The following is a 22,015-nucleotide window of genomic DNA, read 5'->3' as shown; positions in this document are numbered from 1 at the left end:
TGGTCTTAGCATAAACTTGTAGGCCATTAATGTGCTTCATTATTTCCCCTAGTAAACTCTAGAATTTTCTAGTATCAAAGCAAAGAAGTTAAACCATATATAGACATATGTATATGTCCATATATGTATCTGTATCTGTGTATCTATGTATATGTATCTATATACATATATATATAAGATTTATGTATGAGCGATATATGCACACACACATATAGAGAGAGTGCATGCGCAGGTGTGCATGTGTGCCATATGCATTGTAGCTGTGTATATGCACAAACTATTACAGGAACAGTGTCATTTAAAAAAGAAATCTAAAGATAAGCAATTAACCAAATCACTTAAGCTTAGTCTATGCTAGGCAGGCTCTGTTGCTTAGTAATATGAGAAAACATTTATTTTTACCCACCTGTGCTTAAAAACAACAAACCCAGTACTTCTGGTCACTGTGGAAACTTCTCTGCTTGGTTCTCTGGTTTCTTCTTCTAGATTCTGCAAATGGCCCTCAGTCAGATTTTCTCATGACTCCCCTGTCGTTCTCAGTCCCATCTTCTACTTCCATTCTTTTTTCTCTCTGCTCATGCATGTGCATTTAATCCTTCCCTTTACTCTTTAAATGCTAGCCAATCTATGATCAGTAAATCATCATTACAAACATGCAGGGGATTGGCAGCTAGCATTTTCTGCCAACTGCATAAATCTTAAAAGATGAGTGTTTGACGGGGAGGGGTCTTCTCTGAAAACAGAACGGAAGTTAAGCATTACTTTGTATTTTCCCCCTAAATCTCCAAAGATTGATGGCGGGGCTGGTGGTGACTCAGGCACGTTACTGACCGCACAGACCATCACATCTGAGTCCGTGTCGACAACAACAACCACACACATCACCAAGGTAAAGCAATCCAGAGAATGTACATTGCCAACAAAATCTTTTCTGAATTGTTTCTTTGTTCCTATTCACTCTTCAAATTTTTACACACAGTGCCCTGGAATAAACATGCATAGATTTAAAGTATGCAAGAAATTGGGCTCCACTGACATTTGTATTTAAACCAAATTGCAAATTTGTAAAGTACATGGGGTAAAAATATGTTCAAAATAGCTATACCTGAGAGAGCTATAAGAGCAGAAGAAACTTAATAAAATAGAAGCATAGGTTTGGTAAGTACCAGTTAGCTCTCCTGACTGAAGCAAATGAGTGGAGACCGCCATTGGAAATTTTCACCAACTTATTCAAATAATGTAAATTTCCCCCATTGATTTAAGGTTCTAGTATGTGGATTTGGGGCATTTTTTCCAGATCATTCTCTTAAGCGTTTAACGTGTGATGACCAGTGATTCTTAAAATGTGGTCTCTGCACTGGCAGCAACGGTCTCATCCAGGGGCTTGCTAGCAGTGTGAATACTGTGGCCCCTGTCCAGATCTTCTAAACCCCAGGAGTGTTTAGGAAGCCCTCCAAGTGATTCCAGTGTATGCTGTGGTCACCACATTTCTAACCAAGCATTATTTTCCAGTAATGCCTGCTGCTTCTACTAGAGACTGAAGGTCCCAAATGTATCCCTTTTGCCCTCCTCACTCAATATTTCAACAACAAAAAAAACTTTGTAAATTAAAAAAGTCCCCCAAATGCATGATGGTATTGGTGTTCATTTTAAAGTGTATCTAGCTGTTAAAACCTAATGATCTCTGTGGTCAGCCCTGTGTCTTATACTTAGGTGTACTCACCCGTGACTGTGTAAATTTGTCAGTGTTGTAGAGGTTGGGTCTGTGCTTTCTCAGGACTGTGCTATTTACTGATGGTTTAGAGTGTCAGAGCATATCATCTCTCAGCCTCTGTCATGCCTGAGGCTCTGTCACCTTGCTCCAAGCCAGTGACTCTGTTCGGCAGTTTACCCAGAAGCTCCTGCTCCCGGGTCCCCTCCAGCCTTTGTTCAGCCACGTTCTGTGTTCATGTCACAACCACGTGCGGAATCAAATCAAACATTGGATGGAAGTCTTTCTATCACCCTCACCCATCTTACATATCTTAAAGCAAATCCAAGTTCTCTTTCTGTTATTGCACTAAACTAAATGAACAAAGTTGCTATGGATTTGTATGAAGCCAGTAGAACAATCAGAGCTATAACATCAAGCAATTTTCCAAACGATGATTAGGAGTCCCTGTAAATTCTACATAAACCAAACAACTGTTTCTTCCCTGCTTGCTTCTTTTCAAAATAATGGCCAATGGGAAATGAAGAAACTCAGGAAACTGTACTGAAATGTTCCAGTGGAACTGTTTGGATTAAATGACATCTATTGCATCCTGATCTCACCTGAATTATGCTGAGAGAGTTTTTAAGGTTGCTTTCAAATTGGATGATAGAATTCTACATTGAGCGTATAAATAAAGACATTTCTGGAGCGTCAGTGTTCCCCACTCAGTGTCAATTGCCTAATGATTATCAGAAGGTCTAGGTGTGCTCCATTTGTGTTTTCTCTGATTTTGTGTAAACATGTTTTAGTGATTGCTAACCCCCCTCCCTTTTCCTTTATGACCTCTAGACTGTAAAAGGTGGAATATCTGAAACAAGAATTGAGAAACGCATCGTGATCACAGGAGATGCAGATATTGATCATGACCAGGTAAAGATCAGAGTATCTGCTTCTTTGACCATGCTTATTTTCTGAGTTTCTGTTATGTCACATTCCTGTGTCACATCCCTTCTGCCAGTACCTCCTGGATGAATCCACCTCCTAAGCTTGACATAAGGACACCTCACAGCCTAGACACAGCCTGTCCTTTCAGCCTTCCTAACACTGAATTGCATAAAACATGGGTTGCTTTTTCATTTCCCACTAGCTTTACACACACCTTTGCGTCTAAATATTAAAAAATTTTGGCAACCGTCAGGCGTTCATGTGTGCCTGATTTAACGGTAAGTCACCAGTTATAAGAAAATAAATGACATTTTCATGACCTTGGCTTCAAAAAATAAGAAAAGCTGCTAAGTTTGACTTATGCCTGTCTTTAGGAACTTATCAAACATTTTTTAATAGCATTAGAAAAGTTGGGCTGTTTACCTCTAGGTATTTTCCTCTAGTCATTACCATTATTGAGGGGTAGGAGAAGGTAATATAAGGTCTCTTAGAAAGTAAAAATTTACATGTACTCAGAAAAGACTTTTTAAAAGAATCATAGTGCTTCCGTTCTATTGTTGAGCAGAATGCATGCTTTTAAAAAGCAGGCAGTGAATGGAACCACTGTGACTTGGAAAGTTGTTTTAATTTTAGACTGCAGTGCCAAGTGGTTTTGAGAATTTTTTGTCTTCTTATATTCTGAGTGATTTTTATCTCAACTTTAGAGGAGACCAAGCTTTTTTCCTTTTACAATAATTTGAGGAAAAGGAAATGTTCAATTGGCCATCTCAGTTGAGAAGTAGGAACAAATGATAGTTAACCCAGCTTTGAACACTATTGGACTTGGGAAAGAGCATTTTAGAGAACAAAATTTCTCGTTTAAGAAGGGCTCACTGTATGTGGCAGAAGAGGAGTAGGTTTTCTTCTATGCCTAGAAAGAAAATTATTCTTTTTTTAAAAACTACTGTATACATAATTTTACTTACATATTTCCTAATGTATTTTTTAAAATTCCATTAGAGTTCTTAGAGGTAAAGGGTTGCCCTGACTCTATTTTGACTTAGTAGTGGGGATTCCTCGTATATGACCGTATATGTCTCTTCATTACTGGGAAGTGAATTACCTGTGTGGAGACCAAGCCTCTGGTTTCCTATATAGAAGACTAATTCTGCTTCTCTTCACTAGGATAGTGTTGAATTGCTCTGACCTTAAGTTTGAATAAACCCTGTGCTTAGTCTGTTCCCCCCTGGGACTCCTACTCAGCCTTTGCTGAATGTGTGCTGGGCAGGAGCCTACATTCTTTGGCATGATGGAAGGTGGGAATCCGTGCCTTCTCTCAGCTTTTGTTTCTTCTGTGCTCTCTCTCCACTGAACTAGGCCTTTCAGGCTTTAAAATGCCACTTTTTCTCGTGATGGATTACTCTCAGGCTTTATTTTATGTGTGTTTCTTTGTCCTGTTTTAACTTGAAAACTAAAATCTAGATGATACTGCTTCTGAACAGCAGATATTAAAAACACAGCATGAAATGTCAGTTCCAAAATAACACACATTCCTAACTCTTGCGTTAAAAAAGAGTCCTGATGATGCATCACAGCTTTAGCTGTTGCTCTGAGGACACACACCTTGTGTGTATGATGTTCGGTTTTAGCCCATTTTAAAACAGAGGAGGGAGGGGGAAGGATAAATTAGGTCGGGATTAACACACACACATTACTTTATATAAACAGATAAACAACAAGGATCTGCTGTATAGCACAGGGAACTATATTGTGTCTTGTAATAAGCAATAATGGAAAAGAATCTGAAAAAGAATGGATATATATATATCACTTTCTGTACATCTGAAACTAACACAACATTGTAAACCAGCTATATACTCCATTTAAAAAAAAAAAAAAAAAAACCCTGAAAATGAGGTCAGATATCCAAATGAAGAGAAATTTAGCCTTTTCATAACTTTTGATGAAAAAGTTAAAAGTTTTAAACTTTTTTGAGTAAATGTAATTGTGGTTTCTGCTGTGCTTGTTATCCAAAGCTCATGGTATTTGCTTTCCCCTTAAAGCCTGTGAATGAGACTGTGAAGCTATTTAAAAGTAAAGGAGGAAAATCACTTCCCTGGCAAAAACTGAGGTTGATCATGCAGTGACTTTCATGTCATTGGCACCTTTTTCAGTTCCTTGCCCACATTAGAAGAATTTTAATAGTGGAAGGAAATCCTTCATCTGAGCAAGATAGGAAAAAAAGGAATCTTTTTTTGTGTTGGCAAATGAAAGAGGCATGCTTCTATAGAAACTCGCTTTGCAAGTTCTACACCTGATGGCTCTCAGCTCTGAACCAGGGAGAGAGAAACAAGATGGCAGAGTTTCCTTTCTAATAAAATAACTTCTCAAATTGGCAATGTGATGTGATAGCTTTCTCAGTCTTGATTGTTGCTATAATACACTAAAATTTTACAGTACTTTATTATATGTACTGATGTTATGGAAGGAAAGGAACTAAAGGAAGACTGATTTCAAATGCATTTGAAGATGATAATAGCAGTTTTCCATTTTCCATTCTTTTCGGCTAATTAAAGTGTGTTTCGTGTATTCCACTTTCTCTTGGGTATCATGTATATTCCTCTTTAACAAGTGCACTGGTTTAATGTAGGCAGATCTTTGTGAAAGAAAGTGAAAGTGTTGGTTGCTCAGTTGCATCCGATTCTTTGCAATCCCATGGACTGAGGCCCTCCAGGCTTCTCTGTCCATGGAATTCTCCTGGCAAGAATACTGGAGTGGGTTGCCATTTCCTTCTCCAGGGGATCTTCCCGACCCAGGGATCAAACTTGGGTTTCCTGCATTGCAGACAGATTCTTTATCATCTGAGCCACCAGGGAAGCCCAGACAGACCTTTGTAACGAACATAAATTCAAAGTGTCTGAGAAGTTGGTTGTAGCCACGTTGGCCCCCATCAGAGTTGGCCTTTCTCAGATGGGATTCCACACCAGCCGGGAGTAGATCAGGTGTTCATTGTTGAGTCTCTCCCTTCCCTCTGCACAGGCACACAGACTTAGAGGCCCCCTGCTGTACTGGGTATCCTTCCCCATTCACATGGCAGTCGGCACACGGCAGCACTTTCTGTCCTGCTCTGAGACCAGGTCCCCACTTCACTCTCACCCTCCCAGCTGCCTGCTCTCCCCATGTGACAAGCAGCTGTGCTGCGGCTCAAATGGAAGCCTGATCCCCTTAGTTCTCTCTTGTCCCAACACAGGTGAGTTGCCAGAATTTGTTCCCCGGTATGAACTGAAGCACCTTCAAGTGCCTTCCAAGCTGAGTAAAAATTTGCAGAGTAAAAAACAATCTTTTGTTAGCTTTATCTTTCTTTGTGGACGGAGGCTCAGGGTTTTGTTCTGTAACCTTCCAGCTGACAGAAACAGTGTTGCAAACAAGAAATGCAGTTGTCCTTGAAGGCAGGTGACAGAGTCACAAGAAAATTCTGCTGCTTTTTTCAAAGGCCTCTTTTCCTGATGAGATACAACTCTCTCTCCTAGTAGGACTTCCTTTTTTGTTTTCCAGTTCTGTGCTAGAAGAGTACTGTTCTGTGTGGGTTTTCTTTTACTTTCTCCCTAAGACCTCTTTAAACACCTTTCCCTCTGAAAAATAGGATCTTTCCACTTTGTATATAATGTATATATACAGTTTACTTTCTGATCAAGCACAGAGAAACCTTGTCTGCGTTCTCATAGCCAGGTCTAGGAAAGAGCCCATGAAGCAATGGAATGGCAGCTCAGGTCCTTCTCCGGCCCTGCAGCCCCCCAGGAGGATGGCCCTGAGAGAGCCGATTAATCTTTGCACCTTCGCTGTTTGCATGTAAAAGAGGGAGCCGTATTTTCTTTTTTTTTTTTTTTTTTCTTCCAATTTTATTTTATTTTTAAACTTTACATAATTGTATTAGTTTTGCCAAATATCAAAATGAATCCTCCACAGGTATACATGCGCTCCCCATCCCGAACCCTCCTCCCTCCTCCCTCCCCATACCATCCCTCTGGGCCGTCCCAGTGCACCAGCCCCAAGCATCCAGCATCATGCATCGAACCTGGACTGGCAACTCGTTTCCTACATGATATTTTATATGTTTCATTGCCATTCTCCCAAATCTTCCCACCCTCTCCCTCTCCCACACAGTCCATAAGACTGTTCTATACATCAGTGTCTCTTTAGCTGTCTCGTACACCAGGTTATTGTTACCATCTTTCTAAATTCCATATATATGCGTTAGTATACTGTATTTATGTTTTTCCTTCTGGCTTACTTCACTCTGTACAATAGGCTCCAGTTTCATCCACCTCATTAGAACTGATTCAAATGTATTCTTTTTAATGGCTGAGTAATACTCCATTGTGTATATGTACCACAGCTTTCCTATCCATTCATCCGCTGATGGACATCTAGGTTGCTTCCATGTCTTGGCTAAAGATTAGTCTCTCTCTTTAGCTTTTAACTGATTGTTGTCATTGTTGCTTGCAGTGTTAATCGTTCTGTGTCCTGGAAGTTGATAGATATTTTTCCCACAACGTTCCTCAAGCAATTACTGAGAGCCTAAGAGGGAAAAGATGAGCTGAGCCTGGTCCTGTGCTGGGGGGCGTGTTGGGGGTGGGTGGGTGGGTGGGTGGGTAAGGCAACTAGATAACTACAAGTATCACTAGAGTGTGGAGGGCAGACAGCATGCCGGAGGCTTTACCTCATTCCTTCAGTCCATACAGCAGGCCTTAACGTGATCTTTACAATCTCAGCGTCAGTGTCAGGTAATGGATGAAAATTCAGAGAAGATCTGTTTTCTCCATGTCTCATGCTGTCAATGCCAGGCTGGGTGGAATTCAGGGCCTGAGTGTTTCTCCTCCATGAATTGTTATCTGGAAATGGATGGGAGAAATGGGAAATCTGGGGAAATGAGATGGACTCTCTAAAATGAACAAGGAGGCAATTTCAGATCTTCTTGCTTCCTCAGATAAAGCAGTGAAAGCATCGCTTTTTGCTGGAGGCTGGAACGCAGGTGATGGGTATGCTTGTGCATTGCTACCCCAAAAAAGAACCTCTTTCTCTGCTCACCACGCTCTCTCCTGACCCTGCAGGCGCTGGCCCAGGCCATCAGGGAAGCCAGGGAGCAGCACCCCGACATGTCGGTCACGAGGGTGGTGGTGCACAAAGAAACCGAGTTGGAGGAGGGGGAAGAGTAAGGTAAGAGCCCTGTCGCCTGTGCTGTGTCCCTGCTGAGTAATGCGAAAGGTGACCTGCATTCAGTTAATTATAAACTCTGGGGATCAATGGGCATCATGTGGTGTTGATAACTGCCATGTGTCGAGAGCTGCTGATAGTCAACATTTATATGTTTCTGTCCTATTTTGTAAAGCACATTAGTGTAAGTTATCTGAATGTTCACAGTGACCCTCTGAGAAAGACGCTATTGCCATTGTTTAGATGAGGGACTTTTATTGTAGGGGCCCAAGGGCAAGATGAGTTAAGTCTTTTAAATGTGGACATTAAGAATAATTGTGTATCAGAGAAGGAACCATAAAGTGAAGGCTTGCTTTGACTATAGAAATATGTACAATTTGAGCCAAACCAGCAAAAACAAAAGTAAAGGGTAAGTGATACAGTTCAGTATGCTTGGCAGAGAAAGGAACATATTGTCATTTATGTGTCATCAAAAAATGTCAACACTTAGGTGAAAAGGCCTTCCCTTGTGGCTCAGCTGGTAACGAATCTGCCTGCAATGTGGGAGACCCGGGTTTGATCCCTGGGTTGGGAAGATCCCCTGGAGAAGGGAATGGCTATCCACTCCAGTATTCTGGCCTGGAGAATTCCATGGATTGTATAATCTATGGGGTCACAAAGAGTTGGACACAACTGAGTGACTTTCACTTCACTCACTTAAGTTAAAAAAAAAAAAAAAAAGAGCAGAGGATTAAGCAAGTAAACCATGTAGAAACATAAGCAAAAAGTGTTTAGCCTCATTATTTCCTAAATCAGTACAAATGAAAAATTCACTTCTAAATGTGGCAAAGTTTATATTAGCGAGAGTTAGGGAGGTTGTGGGAGGGAAACTATACTTACGCTGGTGTATAAATTAGTAATATTTCCTGGAGGGCAATTTGACAAAACCTTATATTAAACCTGCTTACCACTTGAACTACTGTGAGGAGTTTCTTAAATAATCAGGGATGTATACAAATACTTATCTTCAGGACTATCACATTTTTATATATGCTAGCAAGAAATTTGAAGCCATCTAAATGGCCAGCAGTAGGGCGTGGTTATACATTGTGCTGCTTCCATGTGATGACAAAAATGCATATTGCCGTTAAAAGCAGTGTTAAAGAATTCTTAAAAAAGGGGTAAGTGTTCCTAATTGTGTATGTATTAGGATTTTGAAAAACAGGTTTTATTATACAGCACATATAACTGAGATTGAATTTTTGTTTTTAAAGTGATCCATACACTGATCAATTGAGAGAGAGGTCCCCACAGGAAGGGCGTGTCACAGACCACGTCTTCCTCATCGTGGCAAGGCCAAATGTTCTCCCATCGCGGGAAGTGAGGGGTCCTACCAGAACACAGCCTCCCTTCTGACTTACTCATTTTTGCCAATGTGGTAGATAGATATGAAACGATGTACAACTTACGACATATAGTGACGTGTAACTTAATGCCATATAACTTTCTTGGTTTTACTGCTTCTGAATAGATTCTGAATACTAATCTTCCATCAATTTTATGTGTTGCAAGAATCTTCAGGTTTGTGGTTTATCTTTTATTATTAATAGAGGTCAATATGTTAATATACTGAATGTAGCATTTAATATATTAATGTAGTTGAGCCATCACACTTTCCTTTATGGCGTATGCTTTTTCCATACCCTGAGGTGTTAAAGATATTTTCAATTCAGAAATTTCAATGTTGCCTTTCATGAATCAGTCCTTAATCTATCTGAAATTTTTTCTGTGTGATTAGAAAACTGATTTGTTTGTAGCCAATGGTCCAGCCCTCTACTGAACAGCTGACCCTTGCCCCCATGTAGTCTGCAGGTCAGAGAGCAGGTTTTTTACAAGCGTGGGTGTGTTTCTGAGCACACTCATTTCCATCAGTCTGTGCCTACCCCTACTCCAGTGCCATATAGCTTTAAAATTAGAATTTATATCTGGTAGGATAACACCCCCCCAGTTCTTTTTCTTCAAGAATATCTTGGCTGTTCTGGATTATTCTTGGTACCTTGTATTCACTTGTGCAGTGAATACACTGCACACACACACACACACACACACACACACACACAGCCTTTGAAGTATGCCTGTCTCAGAGGTCATCTTTTATAAGCATCCTCGTTAAACAGATTTAGGCAGTTAAAGTATAAATTCACATGTAAGGTGGGTAAGCTAGACAAATTTAGGAAGATTCATTCAGTCATTGAAAAGATATTTAACAAGTGCCAAAAGGTGCGAGGGTAGCTTAGGCAGTGAGAGTTCGGATTGTCCATTGTTAGACAAGAGTCATGGTCCCCTTCCTTCGGAAGGGTCCACTCCAGGAGGGGAGGCATCAATATTAACAAATAAACAAAGTGTAATTGCATATCTCACAGATGCTCTGAAGGAAATAATATGAGGGAACAAAGTAGAGGGTTTGAACTGTTACCAGATTAGGCAATTACTTGGGAAGCTCAGCTTTGAGTTGAAATCTGAAGGACAAATGAGAGCTACCTCAGTGTGTCTCAAAGTCATTTTAGCACCTCCATTCCCAACTGGCCACACCACTTGTTCCTGAACAATTTCCTTTGCTGATGACTGTCGGGGCTGGGAAGAATGTGTTTCCACTGCTTCAGCTACCCTCTGGCTGCCCTGCCAGAATCCCACAGAGGCAGCAGGTCAGTGGGGACAAAGAGCAAGACCAAGACAGTGTTTCAACATCAGAGAAGAAGAAAGTATTGTTTGTGATGTATTGGCCCCGTCTCCCTTTTCAGGTGTGAAAAGCTCTCCTCCTGATTTAACCTGACCTCTTCCTTTGGAGTAGTCTGACCTCTTGATCAAGCATTGAAAATGGGGTGTGGAGGATGGAAAGATGGTCAAAGAACAACATGAAGACAGAACTCCCAGTCTGCCTCCCCTAGCCGGACATTTGAGGCTGAGGAGCTAAATGCAGCTCCATGAACAAGAAAATACTTCAGAGGAGCACTTCCCTAAATCTTTGCATTGTTTTTATGTCCTCTTAAGGACTACTCTCCCTTACCATCTTATCCTAACTGCGTACTTATGAGGTTTCGGATAGATACACAATGTTACTGACCTTGTCTCCACTAGAATGATGTCCGAAAATGGTCCTAATGAGGAGGGAGAAGAACCCAGGCTTGGTGGGGTGATCTGTGTGGACTCAGAAAGAATGAGCCCCAGGAGGGGGAGCTCCCAATCCTGCTTCAGCTGGCACCATCAGCTCTGTGAACTCAGACTTCAAATGAGCCTCTCAGACTCCTTGAGTAATCATTGATGTAGGATGAAAAAGTGAATGACACCTCCTTTTTGCTGACAGCAGTGGATAGCCAAAGGATGAAATGATGGAGCTGTCTCTCATCTATTCACTCATTTTGTTCTCTCTGTTGTTGTTCATTATTCACATATGCTGGAAGGCTCGTTAGTGTTAACTGCTGTTTTACCATGGAGATTTCAAATCAAACAAGGTCTGCACTCACAGCAGAATAGTCTCAAGTTTTCTGATAGGTTCTGCACTGGATTTGGTGGGAACAGAGACAAGATCTCAGAATCAGGATGGGGCATCAGAGATGGCTTCTCTTGAATGTCATGGTGAATCAGAATTGGCCCAATGAAGAAAGGAGTGGAAGGGGGCCATCCACAAGCCAGCATGATCTGATTTTGTGAACCCAGCACTCCAGGAATTGTGCAAAATGCTGTGCAGCTGCCTTGCAGGGCACTTGTAGGAGAGTCATGGGAGATGAGCGGGGCAGAGAGGCAGAGGCCTGATCATAAATAGTCGTAGTAGCCAATCAGAAGAGGCTGAAGTTTATCCTGAAAAGCTATGGGGTATTCCTTTGTATTTGAGAAACAGTAAGGAGATAAAGTTTGTGACTTGTTGACTGCATGAGGATATGGAAGTTAGTGAGTTGGGAGGATGCAGGAGCTGGGGAGAATCCCAGATAATGCCCAGGTTTCTGTCTTGGGTAAATGCGTGGTTGGTGGTACCTGTAATTTTAGTCATAGAACACATGAGTTTTATTTTTCATTTGTCATGTGCAATATGGCCGGTTCTCTCCGTGTAGTTGTCTTAAAGCAAAAGCGTATGTTCTTGTTGTCATTGTCGGGTACTGTAGGAGAGGCCAACTGTCATGGAAATTATAGTGGAAGCTTGGATGTGAATGTATAAGGCTCCGATTTACACGTACACACATAGGATATGCTTAATTGGAAATTTACCAGATAGTCTGAGTGTCAAGAGAAAGTGTAACAGCAGCTTTGCAGGGCTCAAATCCAATCATAGTTGTGTGATGTGGACAGCTTATTTTATTTCACTGTGTCTCAGTTCTGCCATCTGTAAACTGGGGGAGACAATAGAAGTTACAGATGTAGAATTTGTTAATAAGACACATTGTAAGAACTTTTTGTAATGCAGAAGGCCAGCCATGAATCCTTTTGTTCTTAAAAAGTCAAATAACAATTTAGAATTTTCAACCCCAGAAATGCTGAGTTTGAGATGCATGTGGAATATCTCCATGGAGAGGTCCAGGAAGTAGCCAAGAGCTTTCAGAGAGAGACAGACCACTGCAGGCTTCAAAACAGGAAGTGGACACATCTGAATGTGTCGTCCACTGATGAAGCCTTTGGTTTGAGTGTCGCTACCCAGGACCAGGTCAGAGAGTTGGGGCCTGGGGACCAGAGGAGCTCTAGGAGGAGGAATCAGATGGCAAGAAGATAGGAACAGGGAGGAAAGGGTGCCACAAAAGCTGCAAGAGAAGCTAACTCCAAGAAGGAGAGCGTAACCAAGCATTAAATATGGCAAAGAAACCAGGCACATACATGTTCCTTTGGAATTGGTGGTCCAGAGTCAGCCTGAGGGCTTTGTCAGCGCTACTTCAGTCACGTAGTGGAGAGGGAGCCGATAACAGGTTGAGGAAACAGGATTTACACAGAGTGATTTCAGGAAGTGGGAAAGCTCAGTAATTGGGCCTTTTGCTTTTCCATCCACCTTGCCTGCCTTCATCTGAGAAGCCAGAGAGTGTCGGTCTGACAGAGCCACCAAAGCTAGTGCGGTGCTCACTAAAAACCTGGCACATGCCTCATTCCTTTGAGCCTGTCCGATGGCCCCTGAGTTCCAGGCCCCGACCGACCCACAATAAATAACTCTGAGTTAGCGGTGTTGCTCTCTGGGCTGGCATGCATCCATGAACACCAGTTTCTAAGCAAGATGATATTGTGTTCCAACCAGCATTTCAGAGTCAGGGTGATGTTCACGGTTTCAAAATGAACTTGAAAATCCAAACAGGAAATTAGCATCAAGTGTCTAACTACCTGGACAGGAGAGAGTGACAGTGCTGGCTGAACAGAGCTCCAACGGATCACAAGCTACTCACCTACATGTGAGTGTCTCTCTGTCCTTGAAAGAGAAGCACCAGCCTATTAGCTTCCAGGTGACTCTTCTCAGTTCAAGAGCCAGGGATGTTTCAGGCATATCAGTTCCCATTGTATTTATTGCGTTCTTATTTTATTCTGTTTACCTAGTTGTACTAGTCTTACACCCCCAAATTAGCATTTTATTACAGCTTAGTTTTCAATGCAAGTTAAACCTAAAATGGAGACTTCTACATAGAAATGAAAAGTCAGTTTGGATTTAGTGTGTTTCAGGCACTGCCAGTTTTCACTGTGGAACGCTGTAGAATGTTCCATTTAACATTTGTGAATCCTGCAGGTGCTACCAATGAGTTACTTGCAGTATATTTGAACTTCCCCACAGAGGGGCAGTGGGTGCCTCTGCCACTGTGCATACATTAGCACCTGGGAGTCTTGATTCCCCAGGGTTTGCTCTAGGACAGAATCATCATTGACTGTTGTTTTTCCAAATGAAGCTCTGTGTTTTTTCTGGTAATAAAAAAGGAGAGGCAATCATAATTTTTTGAAAGGGGAAGATGGTAGAAAATGTAAGTGACCCATAATCATTCCGCTCCTGGAGACACAGTCCCTTTCCACAATGTATATGTGTGTGAACACGTTCAGATGCACTCGCTCGTGTGTTTTCATGTCTCTGTGCGTTTAGGTCAATCCTGTTGATTCTGTCTATCCTATCTATCTGGCGTTTTTCTCCATGGTACAGGGTCTTCACAGTACATTGTAGGTAACTTTGCCCATCATTATCTCATCAATTTCCAACAGCCATCAAATGGACACAGGACAGCTTCCTTGACCCTCATTAATGGCTATTTAGACTAATTTCTCAGTTTTCATGACTAAATGCACAGCTACAAATATTGTAGTTGTATGTACATTTTGAGGCCATTAATTTCATTGTTTCTCTAGGACAAATTTTTAGAAATTAGAGTTGGTGTGCCACCAAACACCAAGTTTCTTCTTGACATCTTTCCCATCTGTCTTCCTTAGAGGTTCTGCAGAGTTAGACACCCATTAGCAGCTTAAGAGTCTCCCGGTTTCCCCGCACACTCACCAACACTAAAGATTGTATGATATTTAAAAAGTCTTTGCCAACCTGGTGAGGAAAGAGCATTTGTGCCCTCCCTTTTTTAAACTGTGAGGATAGAGTATTTTTAAATCACTATTTTTCATTGCTAAGGAATACACGTATTTGCACATATATATGTATACATATGTGCACATGAACACAATTTGCATTTCTTTGAATTGCCATTTTGTGTCCTTTGTCCAACCCTTTGTGACCCCATGAACTGTAGCCCACCAGGCTCCCCTTTCCATGGAATTCTCCAGGCAAGAATACTGGAGTGGATAGGCATTCCCTTCTATTCAAGTGTTTATCATCTTTGATCTCTTACAGAACTGTTAAGAATATTAATCCCTTAGTCACAAATGCTGCATGTTTTCTCCAGTTTTTCATTATAATTGAGAATTTTAAATGGCTCTAAAAAGAGAGGGTGAGGACAAGACAAAATTAACAAATTGGAGACACACAGACCATATCCAGAGTTTTGGTTTGTTTTTCATCCCAAACAAACTTGAATGTTTAGCATGTTATAGAACTTGAATTATTGATGCTTAAAATGGGAAGATACCCAGTGATCCTAAAAACGTCAGAGCCTGCTTTCTCTCAAGGCCACAGTGGCTCAGTAGGTGCTGCCACTTTAGGGGGAGGACAAGCCCTCCAGGTCTCCTTCCCATCTCTTCATTTTGGGGTCCTGGTACCTGTCTCCCTACTTAGATGTTACCCACCCCCAACCCAGCCTTTGAGAAATATGGAGGTGGTGACTTTATTATACCCTAGTGCAGGGGTGTATTGTAGAGGATAGAAATTAAAAGAATATTTAATCTAAAACTTCACATAGAGCATCTTCTTTTCCCCCACAACCCTAGAGATTGAAGTAATTTGTCATAGGTCAGTTCTAGGCAAGAATCATAAAATACCATCATGTGTAGAGCTGAGTATATTTTCATTTGTCTAATGTTAGACATCCCAGATACTAGTTTTTAAATAGTAATTTTAAATTTTAATGTAATTTTGTGGGTGGCTTAGGAGGGAATTTTGCTGGGGGGATAAATTAATAAGTCTCTGTATGTTCTTAAGATATTCCTGTGTTCATGAGGATTATATTCCCAGGACATGTTGGCCCTACATTTATTTTACTGTCATACATCAAAATACTTTAGTTATTAGCATTAGAGCAAAATGAGAATCTGGTCTTGTTCTGTCTGCTAGGGCACATGTGGCTCTTGAGCATTTGAAATGTGGCTATTCCCAATTGAGCTGTCCTGTAAGTGTAAAATAACAGACGGAATGCTGAAAAGGTAAAAAAAAAGAATGTTAGTAAATGAGGGAGTTGAGTCTGGAGATGAATTCTTTTGATTCCCATTAACTTTCCTATTTAAGGAAAATACAAAACAAATACTGAGTGAGTTTTAGTCATATATATTTCAAAACTGTTTTTCTAAACAATAAAAGAGTTTTGTTATGGTTTTTTTTTAAGTACAACTTTTATTTTGTTTGATTTGATTAGAGAAATTTTTCTCATCCCCACTTGTGAACCTATGATTGACAATATTGATGTAACCTTACCATAGTCCACTTGTTATTTAAAAGAAGCTTTAAGATTTTGTGGAATGCTTTCAAATCAAGTTCTTACAAGATTCGAAGTCGGCAGAGTGAACCAAAAGACCTGCCTCTCCCTTTAGGGCCAAATACTAACTACTCTTAGAAATCTTTGTCAAAGCTTCAGAGATTCAGGAACACCATTTTTTAAAGAACTGAGAGTCCTCCTGGGATATTTCAGAAGTAGTTATTCAACAAAAGAGAGCAGGAAAATGAGCCTGAAATTTTTCCACTTAAATCAGCAGATGAAACTGATGGTGAGGACAGGCCAGTAATGCTTTGTTCCTGGAGATATAATACCATTCTGTTTGTGTTTTCCCTCCCAAGCTCTTGCCTTTCAGCCTTGCCTTGTGGGTTAGTCCCTGTTACTTCATTCATGGATTCATTAATGTATATTGGGAACATAACCACATTCAAGGGACTGTAATAGTTGTGAGAAAAGTAAACGCATAGGAACAAGTAGGCAAATAACATACATGATTAAAAAAAAAAAAAGGTGTTTTAAGAGAAGCCTTGAGAAAGGGCTGTGAAAGTTGACAGGAGAAACTGTTTCTGACTGGCAGGTCAGGGAAGACCTCCCCCTGAAGGCAGTGGGACACTTCCTATGTGCTGAGTGTGGGGACGATTGGCACACGTATTGGGCAGAGAGGAAAGAGCACGTAGGAAAACCATGGGCCAGACATCAGGATAAGCAGATCCTGCATTGTGGCTGGGGGTTGAGTTCCCAGCAGGGGCTGGACAGATTGTCAAAGGCAAATGACAGGGGTACTACACGTGAGTATCTTAGTTTAGACTTTGCTCTGTTGGTCGTTTGCAAAGAAGAAGAGCATTTTTAGCACCATCCTTTATCAGTGGTGTGCAGGATTAGATTGAATGAATATTTGACTGAATGAAATATTCTGTAAAGAAATCATTATATTGGTTCAGGCAATTATTAATGGAAAAACAGAACTGGACATCTGTCTTTAAGAGTAGAATACAAAAAACCTCGAATAGCCAAAGCAATCTTGAGAAAGAAGAATGGAACTGGAGGAATCAACCTACCTGACTTCAGGCTCTACTACAAAGCCACAGTCATCAAGACAGTATGGTACTGGCACAAAGACAGAAATATAGATCAATGGAACAAAATAGAAAGCCCAGAGATAAATCCATGCACATATGGACACCTTATCTATGGCAAAGGAAGCAAGAATATACAATGGATTAAAGACAATCTCTTTAACAAGGCATGTTGGGAAAACTGGTCAACCACTTGTAAAAGAATGAAACTAGAACACTTTCTAACACCATACACAAAAATAAACTCAAAATGGATTAAAGACCTAAACGTAAGACTAGAAACTATAAAACTCCTAGAGGAGAACATAGGCAAAACACTCTCCAACATAAGTCACAGCAGGATCCTCTATGACCCACCTCCCAGAATATTGGAAATAAAAGCAAAAATAAACAAATGGGACCTAATTAAACTTAAAAGCTTCTGAACAACAAAGGAAACTATTAGCAAGGTGAAAAGGCAGCCTTCAGAATGGGAGAAAATAATAGCAAATGAAGCAACTGACAAACAACTAATCTCAAAAATATACAAGCAACTCCTGCAGCTCAATTCCAGAAAAATAAACGACGCAATCAAAAAATGGGCCAAAGAACTAAATAGACATTTCTCCAAAGAAGACATACAGATGGCTAACAAACACATGGAAAGATGTTCAACATCACTCATTATCAGAGAAATGCAAATCAAAATCACAATGAGGTACCATTTCACACCAGTCAGAATGGCTGCTATCCAAAAGTCTACAAGCAATAAATGCTGGAAAGGGTGTGGAGAAAAGGGAACCCTCTTACACTGTTGGTGGGAATGCAAACTAGTACAGTCACTATGGAGAACAGTGTGGAGATTCCTTAAAAAACTGTAAATAGAACTGCCTTATGACCCAGCAATCCCACTGCTGGGCATACACACCGAGGAAACCAGAAGGGAAAGAGACACGTGTACCCCAATGTTCATCGCAGCACTGTTTATAATAGCCAGGACATGGAAGCAACCTAGAGGTCCATCAGCAGATGAATGGATAAGAAAGCTGTGGTACATATACACAATGGAGTATTACTCAGCCATTAAAAAGAATACATTTGAATCAGTTCTAATGAGGTGGATGAAACTGGAGCCTATTATACAGAGTGAAGTAAGCCAGAAAGAAAAACACCAATACAGTATACTAATGCATATATATGGAATTTAGAAAGATGGTAACAATAACCCTGTATGCGAGAGAGCAAAAGAGACACAGATGTATAGAACAGTCTTTTGGACTCTGTGGGAGAGGGTGAGGGTGGGATGATTTGGGAGAATGACATTGAAACATGTATAATATCATATATGAAACGAATCACCAGTCCAGGTTCGATGCATGATACTGGTTGGTTTGGGCTGGTACACTGGGACGACCCAGAGGGATGGTACAGGGAGGGAGGAGGGAGGAGGGTTCAGGATGGGGAACACGTGTATGTCTGTGGTGGATTCATGTTGATGTATGACAAAACCAATACAATATTGTAAAGTAATTAGCCTCCAATTAAAATAAGTAAATTTATATTAAAAAAAAAGTAGAATTGAATTAAGTTTGAAAGTAAAACCAGAAATAAGATATATGTGAAAATCCATAGTAATATTATTAGCTCACATTTACTGAGGGCCTACTCTATGCTGAGCTTTATTGAAGGACTTTACCATGTATCATTTCAGTTAGTTCTTACAGTCACTTGGATGTAGATGATGACACTGAGGCCTAAAGAGGTTGTCCCTCACCCAGTCATACCGTCGATGCCTGGCAAAGCCAGAGCTGATCTTCAGTCAGTTTGACTCCACACTGCATATTGCTGTGCTCTGAGGGATTCACCATGGGAATCTTTGAAGTATAGACTCCCACCAGTGGATTGCATTGACCAAAAAATTTGTTCGAGTTTTTCCGTAAGATGTCATAGGAAAACCTGAATGAACTTTTGGCTGATTCAGTAATTGAAGCATACCTCATTTTAGAAAAATATATTTTGGACAGAATTTCTTTGAGGCTGCAGCTACAATATGTAGCTAAGTGCACAAGTAAAACTTTTATAGATTTTATAGAATAATTATGTTTAGAAATGAGGTAGAATTGATGTTGCTTTCATTTGAGAGGATATTCCACAATTGCCATGTGTAGTAATTCTTTAGGGAGAGTGACTGGAATGTGCATAAAGGCTCTAACAGAAGATTACTGTTAGCTTTGAAGAAAACCCTCATGCGAGCCTCATGAGAAAAGTGGCCTTCACACAGCATTAATGTATTCAGGCAAACCAAAGGATGCAAATTATTTGTGGAAGAGGTATTTTGCACCCTTTGACTGAAAAGGAAAAGACACTAGATTTCATTTTTCCTTCTCTGTTCAGCAGTCACACAAATATCTGTGAGAGGAGGAAACAGCAGTAGGTCAGGAAGCAGATTCCATAGATGTAGTTCTCAAGCAAAGGTCTCGGGAACACACAAAAATTATTAAAGTAGTCCAAAGAGTGTTTTATGTGAATTTTATTGATTAAAATTTGCCATTCACAAATCAAATAGTTTTCAAAATATTAAGTTAAAAATAATCACCTAGTGAAAGAAGCCTGTCTGAGAAGGTACCATGTACTGTATGATTCTGCTGCTGCTGCTAAGTTGCTTCAGTTGTGTCAGACTCTGTGCGACCCCATAGAGAGCAGCCCACCAGGCTACCCCATCCCTGGGATTCTCCAGGCAAGAACATTGGAGTGGGTTGCCATTTCCTTCTCCAATGCATGAAAGGGAAAAGTGAAAGTAAAGTCGCTCAGTCATCTCCGACTCTTAGCGACCCCATGGACTGCAGCCCACCAGGCTCCTCCGTCCATGGGATTTTCCAGGCAAGAGTACTGGAGTGGGGTGCTATTGCCTTCTCCGACTGTATGATTCTAACTATATGCCATCCTGGAAAAGGCAAAATGATTAAGACAGTAAAAAGATCTGTGGTTGCCGCTGATCTCATTAGAAGAGTCTTTAAATATAGAGAAGCTATCAAGCTCAAGGGGCCCAAAATACAGTTTTCCAAAATTATCATTTTCACATGAAAACTTGAATTTTATCATTGGTATCAAGTTCTGTCAACTGTTTTTCTTGAAGTGACAGGCTCATCTCATTTTCAAGCAAACACGTGCCGGAAATCCAATGCCAGAGTGGTTTCTGCTCACAGTTCATGCGTTCATATGAATTCAGTTTCCTTCTCGACATCCGCTGCACGTTTGTATGCAGAGGGAATGTACTATGTGTACTTCCCATTTCATCACACAGAATATTAAAAAGATGTACTCTCGGGTGGAGATGTAAGAAAAAATGATATTTTTTTCCCGTTTCACTGAGGACAACCTTGAGAGAAACTGACTGGCTTGCTTTTTATTTCACTGTGAGTGCTTGGTGGTAAAGAATGCAGTGACTTTGGGTACAGTTTGGTGTCACTCCCTTGACCTGTGTTAAGATGTCGGCAGGTTTACTCACCATTGTTTCTGCATCATCAGTGGAAGTGTTCACACCGTGAAAGGGGCAAATAGTGTCTTAGGATGATTATGAAATAGCTTTGACTTTATAACCCTCTGAAAGAATCATGGTGACCCCCAAGGTCTACAGACCACACTTTGAGAACTGGCGGGTCTAAATTATAGTGATAATACAAGCATTGTAAGAATTGACTATTTCTTGGTCTAACCAAATAGATTATCTATCATACTTGTGTTTTTTGGCTCTAGGGTTTTATAGTCTTACAATGAAAATTCTGTTTTAAAATTTAAAAATGCAAATTGAGAGCCAAGGAAGACTAAAATGAAACTTTAGAAATAACTGAAATTCATAAACTATCATATTTAAAACTGTTTCACACTTGAGTACATGCACCTCATTTTTATTGAAATAGTTGCATGTACCTTACAGAAATAATTTACTCATGTTTTTAAAATCTCAGCTATATTACTGCCCTATGGTATAATAATTGAATCATCATTATCCTGAAAGGTTTTATATTTTCTTGAATTATTTTGTGTTATATAAAAGCCACAGTTTTGCATTTTTATTAAGACTCCCCTCTGGATGAGTGCTTTACCGCCCATCATTTAGGATGATCTTTTTAAAGTGCATATTTGCTATGTACTGAATCCATTTCTGGAGTAGAACGTGCTCAAGATTGAGGCCATGTGAACCCCCGTCTCTGGAAACTCTTAAGTTTGTGCTTTTCAGATAATTTTGTAGCACCATGCTTGACTGATTGCCCACTCTCATCAGGCACACTGAGAAAGATAAATTTAAGAATTCTCTGGACCCTACATGAAGACTTAAGGTAAAGTAGGCAACCAGTGTGTATGCTTGAAAAATTGAGATGCAGAATTAGACCTGTAATCAGGTGAAAAGGCTGTATTGATCTATTCTCTCATTGCCTGACAGAGGGGGACACAGGCTAGGGAATGTGACTTAGACATGTTCACTGACATTGTATAGTCCAGGGGTGGGAAACTGAAGCGAGGAAATAGCAGTTTGGTTTTTTGTTTTTACTTGACCAAAATTCAAATACATAAAGTATAGCTCATACTTAACTGTTAGAACCACATCCAAACTCAAGGTGAATGTTATGACACTGTCAAAAAGTGAAAGCGGGTTGAATTAATGCTGTAATTAATGTGTGTCAGTTTGCATTGACAACCAGAATTCTGTGTCTGTAAGGTAGTCGAAATTAAGAAAGCTTTTAAAACTTGTACAGGTTTTCATGAAGAACCATGCCTAGTTTCCGATTGATTGGGCTATGTAATAAATTATTTAGACCCCAAATGTAGTTTGCTTAAAATGGCTAAATAATACGGTATTTTTTTCCCCCCTGCTAAAAAGACAGAAAAAATTTAAATGTCAGATGCTTGTGTATTAATGGCGTTGGTGATCCCCACCTTTCCTCCTTCCCAGCTCAATAGCTGGATGTTCAGTACTTGGGAATATATTTCTCTTGTGTTTAAATGCAAAACACAATAAAAAAGGATAAACAAGGGCTTCCCTGGTGGGC

General features: G+C 40.4%; 1 protein-coding gene across 26 annotated transcripts in view; it reads left to right on the top strand.

Annotated features, from left to right (window-relative positions):
• The window catches only part of EPB41L2 (erythrocyte membrane protein band 4.1 like 2), a 211,569-nt gene that overhangs the window by 185,134 nt on the left and 4,420 nt on the right, over positions 1 to 22,015 (top strand). For all 26 annotated transcript variants that reach the window (XM_027551539.1, XM_027551529.1, XM_027551541.1 and 23 more), the window contains 3 exons: positions 791 to 889; positions 2,543 to 2,623; positions 7,729 to 7,834. In XM_027551539.1, coding sequence (XP_027407340.1) covers positions 791 to 889; positions 2,543 to 2,623; positions 7,729 to 7,833 — 285 coding nt within the window. In that variant the 3' untranslated portion in view covers position 7,834. The remainder of the gene's footprint in view (positions 1 to 790; positions 890 to 2,542; positions 2,624 to 7,728; positions 7,835 to 22,015) is intronic.

The sequence above is a fragment of the Bos indicus x Bos taurus genome, chromosome 9 (genome assembly GCF_003369695.1).
Source record: "Bos indicus x Bos taurus breed Angus x Brahman F1 hybrid chromosome 9, Bos_hybrid_MaternalHap_v2.0, whole genome shotgun sequence".
Lineage (NCBI taxonomy): Eukaryota > Metazoa > Chordata > Mammalia > Artiodactyla > Bovidae > Bos > Bos indicus x Bos taurus.
Note: the sequence above shows the minus strand (reverse complement) of the source record. Positions and strands in the feature narration are given on the sequence as shown.